The 7,282-nt window shown below is 41.2% G+C and overlaps 1 protein-coding gene across 1 annotated transcript; it reads right to left on the bottom strand.

Moving 5' to 3' along the window:
• Positions 1 to 2,609: 2,609 nt before the first annotated feature.
• Positions 2,610 to 4,217, bottom strand: LOC110278673 (uncharacterized). Its single transcript, XM_052258380.1, has one exon. It carries the CDS (start codon positions 4,215 to 4,217, stop codon positions 2,610 to 2,612), a length of 1,608 nt encoding a protein of 535 aa, XP_052114340.1.
• Positions 4,218 to 7,282: the final 3,065 nt, after the last annotated feature.

The raw sequence follows: 7,282 nt of genomic DNA, 5'->3' as shown, positions 1-7,282 counted from the left end.
ATGACAATTAGGATTGATATTCTTGATGATATATCAAAGGTTTTCCCTTTACTGATCTTTCGGAGAAATTCGTGCTTTCAGAAAAGGTCTCGCGTACTCGAAAATCGGGGTTGTTACATTCTACCCTCCTAACAGAAAATTTTGCCCTCAAAATTTCAGTTACATGAGAATAGATGCGGGTAATAAGCTTTCATCTTATCTTCAAGTTCCCAGGTGTGCTCTTCTTCTCCTCTTTGTCCCCAAGCTATTTTGACCAAGCGAATAGTTTTGCCTCTTAGCTGCTTATCGCTTCTTTCTACGATCCGAACTGGTGATGCTTGATATGTCAAATCGTCTCGTAACTATACTGTCTCTGGTTGTAAAATGTGACTCTCGTCAGGAATATATTTCTTAAGTTGTGAGACATGAAAAACATCATGAAGGTTTGATAGATATGGAGGAAGGGCTACTTGATAAGCTACTAGACCGACTCTTTTAAGTATTTGGAAAGGTCCTATGTATCGAGGGTTAAGCTTTTTAGTCTTAAGGGCTCTACCTATTCCAGTAGTCGGGGTTACTTTAAGAAAGACATGGTCTCCCTCACTAAACTCTAAGGGTCTACGTCTATTATCGGCATAGCTCTTTTGACGACTCTGTGCTGTCTGGATCTTCTAGCGAATCCCCTTTATCTTCTCAGTAGTTTCTTTCACTAAGTCTGGACCCAAGACACTAGCTTCTCTGTCATCATTCCAACACAATGGTGTCTGACATCTCCTTCGATAGAGAGCTTCATATGGTGTCATCCCGATACTTTGTTGGTAACTATTGTTGTAGACGAACTCGACCAACGGCAAATATTTATCCCAACTACCTTGGTTATCCATCACACAAGATCTTAGCATGTCTTCTAATGTCTGGATTGTCCGCTCTGATTGTCCATCTGTCTGAGGATGGTATGCTGTACTTATATGCAATTCTGTTCCTAAAGCTTTCTAGAAAGCTCCCCAGAATCTGGAAGTAAACCTCGGATCTCGGTCTGAAACAATTGATGAAGGTATTCCGTGCAATCGTACAATTTCTTGAATATATATCCGTGCCAGCCTTTCTAAGGTATAATCAACTCGAATCGGAAGGAAGTGCGTTGATTTTGTCAACCTGTCCACAATTACCCAAATGGCATCGTGTCCCGTTGAAGTCCTTGGCAATCCCATGACAAAATCCATAGTGATCTGCTCCCATTTCCATTGTGGTATTTCTAAGGGTTACAGGGTTCCTGACGGTTTCTGGTGTTCCACCTTCACCTTCTGGCAAGTTAAACATTTTGAGACATAATCAGCTACCTCTTTCTTTAAGCCCGGCCACCAGAACATTTGTTTCAAATCCTGGTACATCTTTGTTACTCCAGGATGCATAGAAAATCTACTTTGATGAGCTTATGCAAGAATCCTTTGCCGTAAATCTCCAGAGCTAGGCACACAAATTCTGTTCTTGTATCTCTAGAGATTGCTACGATCTAGTCTTACAGCTTCTGGTTCTTCTACTTTCATCCGTCTTAGCATCGTCATCACTTCTGAGTCCTGTGCTTGTGCTTGCTGAATCCTAATCTTAAAATCTGGTGTTATATGCAACTGCGCCAAACAGACTCCATTTGACGTCTCAGTCATAGCCAACTTAAGGTCCTCAAATTTCGCAAGTAGCTTCTCTTCCTTTATCATCATCCAAGAGATACTCAAATTCTTCCTGCTCAAGGCGTCTACCACCACATTTGCTTTTCCTGGGTGATAACTTAACTTAAAATCATAGTCCTTCAGGAACTCCATCCACCTTCGCTGTCGCATATTAAGATCCTTCTGGTCAAAGATATACTTTAAACTTTTGTGGTCAGAGAAAACTTCTAGTTGAACGCTATACAAATAGTGCCTCCAGTTCTTCAGAGCAAACACCACTGCAGCCAACTCTAAGTCATGCGTCGGATAATTTCGTTCATGAGGTCTCAGCTACCGGGAAGCATAAGCCACCACATTTTTGTCTTGCATTAGCACACATCCAAGTCCTTTATGAGAGGCGTCACAGTATACTTCAAAAGGTTTCTGTGGGTCGGGTAGTACTAATATAGGTGCAGTTGTTAACTTCTCCTTAAGCATCTTGAAACTTCTATCACACTCAGCCGTCCAAACGAACGGAACTTCCTTTCGTGTAAGGTAAGTCAAAGGTAAGGCTATCTGTGAAAATCCTTTGATGAACCTCCAGTAATATCCAGCAAGTCCGAGAAAACTCCGAACTTCTGTAACGGTCGTAGGTGGTTCCCATTGCATTACTACTTCAATTTTTGAAGGATCTACCGCAATTCCTCCCTGTGATATAACATGTCCCAAAAATGCCACCTTCTCTGTCCAGAACTCTCACTTTGATAGTTTAGCATATAACTTTCAAGTCCTCAGTATCTGCAATACAGCCCTTAGATGCTCTTCATGCTCTCTTTCTGTCTTCGAATAGATGAGAATATCGTCTATGAAAACTACTACGAACTGATCAAGGTACGGACGGAAAATACGATTCATGTAATCCATGAAAATCGCAGGAGCATTAGTTAGTCCAAACGACATAACTGTATACTCATAGTGACCATATCAAGTTCTAAATGCAGTCTTCGGTATATCTGACTCTTTCACTTGAATCTGGTGATAGCACGGTCGCAAATCAATCTTCGAAAACACAGTTGCACCTTTTAACTGATCCATCAAATCATCTATTCGTGGAAGTGGATACTTGTTCTTGATAGTGACTTTATTTAATTGTCGGTAATCTACGCAAAGTCTCATTCCACCATCCTTCTTCTTTACTAGCAATACCGGAGCTCCCCAAGGTGATGCACTGGGACGAATAAATTTCTTCCCAAGTAGCTCATCCAACTGCTTCTTCAACTCTGCAAGTTCCAGTGGTGACATCCGGTACGGTGCTATGGAAATTGGTCCGGTTCTAGGTACAAGTTCAATGCTGAATTCTATCTCCCGCTGAGGAGAAAACTCAGGTATGTCGTCCGGGAAAACATCAGGAAATTCCTTCACCACTCGGATTTGTTCTAAGTTTACTTCACTGTCATTTGAGCTAGCCGCTAACAGAACGTACCCCTCACAATCACTCCTGTCTAAGGTAACTCTTACAGAATTCAGATATAAGGTATATGACAAAAATGGTTTAATATCTAAACTATCAGACGGAATAACAGCAGTTCTTTCAAAGCAATCAAGGAAAACATGATACTTGGACAACCAATCTAATCCTAGAATAACTTCTAAACCACAGAGAGGCAAACAGATTAGATCATGTATAAAAGTTCTGTTCCTAATAGTGAATGGTACTTGCAGGCACACTAAACTAGTCAAAGCATTTTGGGACGTTTGCAGGCAATCTATACTAGTCAAAGCATTTTGGGACGCAGGTTTATGGACAACTAGATCAAAGTTCAACTCAGAGAAATCTAGTCCCAACTCACGAGCAACAGTTAAAGAAATAAAAGAATGCGATGCACCCGAATCATACAGTACAGTTAGAAATCGATTCTTGACGTAACACTGACCTTGGATCAGGGCGTCTGATTGCATAGCATCATCAGCAGTCATGGCAAACACTCGACCTTGTTGCTGGGTTCGTATTGGATTCCAAGCGAATATCTTTGGGCATTCCTTAGCAATATGTCCAGTTCCTCCACATCTATAACAATTGAATGTTCCAAACAAACACGGCTTAATACCATGATCCTTCCCACATCGCTTGCATGTAGTGTTCACCTGCACCTGTTGAGGTCGTTTGCCATTATCCTGCCTCGGTCTACCTCCGTTTCCACCCACAGAGCGAGCAGGAACGTTACCAGCTTGTGGATTCCTTCGCTGTGGCACACCAGGTGTCTTGAAGTTTGTCCTTCGTGGTTGCCAATTATAGCTATTGTAGTTCCTTGGTGGAAATCCTTGACAACTTGCTTTAGAGGCAATTATCTTCTTAGCACATTCTTCCACTAACTTACACTTATTAACCAGCTCAGCAAAATTTTGTATCTCCAATGGAACTATTGAACTCATCAGATCCTCACGAAGGCCCCCTTCTAACTTCAAACACTTCCATTGTTCAAAGTCAGCAGGATTCCCTTGGCAGATCTTGGAGAAACGGCACAAGTCATCAAACTTACGGGCATATTCTGCAACAGTTGTGTTACCCTGCTTCAGCTGCATAAGTTCCATCTCCTTAGCGTCACGAGCTGCCCTCGAAAAATACTTCTTATAAAATTCATCCTTAAAAGTATTCCAAGGAAGATCGCCTTCATCTTGTTACAACAGTCGTTGTATCCCCTGCCACCAATGCTCAGCTTCTCCTTCCAGCATATAAGTAGCAAACTCCACGTGCTGGCCTTCCGGAACATGCTGCGCTCGCAGTGATCGTTCGATAGCTCGAAACCAATTGTCAGCATCAGTTGCAACAAGTGTACCTTTAAACTTAGGCGGTTTAACTTTCAGAAAAGTCGCAAAGGTCATAGGTCTTTCGAGATGCCCTAAGTTATTCTCATCATTTCCACTATCTTCCCCATGCTCATTCTCATTCCCGTTTCTCACTCCAAGACGATCAACAGCCCTAGTCGCTGCTACTGCAGCCTCACGCACTGCCTCAGCCACAGCGTTCATGGTAGTCACAAACGTCTCCTGTTCCCTCTCGTAGTTAACATTAGGAATTCCTTCCCGTACGCCTCGTCTCCGTGAACCCATCGTGGTCTTGTTCACACCAAGCAATCATTATTAAGGTGATCAGTCTTAACACTTCAAGTCAAGTGTGAACATTCCCATAATGAAAACACAGAGACAATCATGCAACACATATCACATAGATATCCTATAAGCATGAGACAGACAACAGAGTATGCAATGAAGCATAGTCAGTCCATTCCCCAGGCTCTATTGGGAACGAACTGCTCTGATACCAACTTGTAACGACCCAACTCCCAGTATGCCATGGTCATACAAGAAGCTAAGTTTTACTAACTTATCCTTCTTAATTGTTATCTATTATTTAATATTTGAGCCTGTTCCTTGTTAGAGCGATGCCAATTTTACGAGTAATTTTTTTTATTTGTTACGGACGTTCAGGTAAAATAAACAAGCATACAATGAGAGAAATAGAAAAGTGGCATAAAGAAACATAGAAATACAGCTGATAATATACATCATGTACACTATAACAAAACATGTAGCGTTTACACAAGATCAAGTCAGTTTACATCCTTGTCAACCTACGTAGCTAATATATACACGACACTCCCAGGGCCTGGCCCATACAAAAAGCCGCTAAACTGGCACCTAGGCTAGCCTAACCACTATATAGCTCCTAGCTCTCGGGTTTACTAACACAAGTGAGAGACTAACTATCAGATAATGTTAGACTAGAGTGTCATCAAAAGAATGCCCCTTCCGCAGTCAAACTATATCTACTCGTGGCCGTTTAGAGAATTACCGTGAGGCTCGTCCATCTCCTCATCCTGCTCTATCTCTATCTCAGGATCTTCCTCCTCCTCATCATCTGCAACTACAACTATACCCTCAGATCCACCAGAAACACTGATGTCACTATGTACAAAACCATTCGCGAGCACAGGTCCGTTCGCGTATATAGGAGCTACCCCATCGTCCGGTAGTGCCGGCTCATCAGGCTGTGGAAAGTCAGGGATCGGCTCAGGGGGAAAGTCCCACTCTGGTGGTATCACAGGTACGTAGTCACCAGCTAACTCAGGCTCATCAGGAATGATAGGCTCAGGTTCTACCTCATTCAAAGGTTGAGCTGGTATAGGGTGCTCGGGGTCATCAGGAAAAGGATGTACAGGTGCGTCAGGATGTAACCAGGATAAGGGAAAGTCATAAGGAGCATCAGGGTCAAAATGCGGGCTAGACGGAGGATGTTGAAAAGCTTGACTAGGTAACACATATCGTCTAATACGAGGCTCCAATCCCATGATGAAGTAACTGTGATGTACCGGATCCTCGTAGACGTAAGGGTCTTCGAACTCATAGAAGATCACGCCCGTCTCCATCTGAGGGGGAGGAAGGGAGAGAAGGGGTAAGAACTGGGGAGTCCTTAGTAGGGTCGGGGTTATTAGTTACGTTCATTTATTTGGGGTCGATTAGCAGACGAATAACATAATATAGAGAAACAGTAAACAGAAGATAAAGATAGAAATAGAAAATAGAGACAACAGAACACAAACAGAAGAACACAAGGAAATAAAGCACACACATAGCACTCAAGCAGACAAACATAAAGAAATAGTTCACACACAAGAAGAAAAGCAACAGAGAATGATGCGCAGACAAGAATGATGCATGTCTAGCCCTAGTACAGGCCATTAGCTCATGTGTCGGTTGGCTGCCCGCAATCCCGACATTTATCCGGTCACGAGTAATCCCGATTTCCCGGATACGATTTTCTGTTCCTAAATAAATGCGCATATAATAATAGCCGCTCATTTGAGACAGCCTCTATAATATCTCTTGGGTTGCATTAAGCAACATATATATATTAAATATAGCTCTGGGTTGCATCAAGCAACTAATATATATTAAATATAGCTCTGGGTTGCATCAAGCAACTAATATATATTAAATATAGCTCTGGGTTGCATCAAGCAACTAATATATATTAAATATAGCTCTGGGTTGCATCAAGCAACTAATATATATTAAATATAGCTCTGGGTTGCATCAAGCAACTAATATATATAAATATCTCTTTACTCTGTTCTGGTTTCCCTTTTCTCTGTATCTCTTTACTCTGTTTTAATTACTCTGTTCTCTGTATCTCTTTTCTCTTCTCTGATTACTCTTTTCATCTGTATTTATATTACTCTTTTTCTTTATATCTTTATTTTATTCCGATTACTCTGTTTTCTGTGTTTCTCTACTCTACTCTGATTTCTCTGCTTAACGTATGTATTTAAAGCTTATGTAAATTTCGGTATGAATAGTTAACCTGTCCCAAATATAGGTTCATTAAGTCTATACTGAAACAGTTTAACTTTTCATATTATACCTAACCCTAGTCACAACTCAAGTACTAACTAAGTTTCCCTAGTTCGTTCACTAGTCTCTGTCTGTTTTTCTGTCGTTAAAACGTTACAGACTTTTTCTTTGGTTTTTATCTTTTCTTTGACTTTTATCTTTCTTTTATCTTTACCTCACTAATATGTTCTTACCACTCCCTAAGTGTTTTATGAAAGTAATTAGGAGAATTCTGCACTTAAAGTTGTCTTTCGAAAGCTTTTACG

The sequence above is a fragment of the Arachis duranensis genome, chromosome 3 (assembly GCF_000817695.3).
Source record: "Arachis duranensis cultivar V14167 chromosome 3, aradu.V14167.gnm2.J7QH, whole genome shotgun sequence".
Taxonomy (NCBI): Eukaryota; Viridiplantae; Streptophyta; class Magnoliopsida; order Fabales; family Fabaceae; genus Arachis; species Arachis duranensis.
The sequence above is the reverse complement of the archived record's forward strand: the minus strand, read 5'-3'. Positions and strand labels throughout refer to the sequence as shown.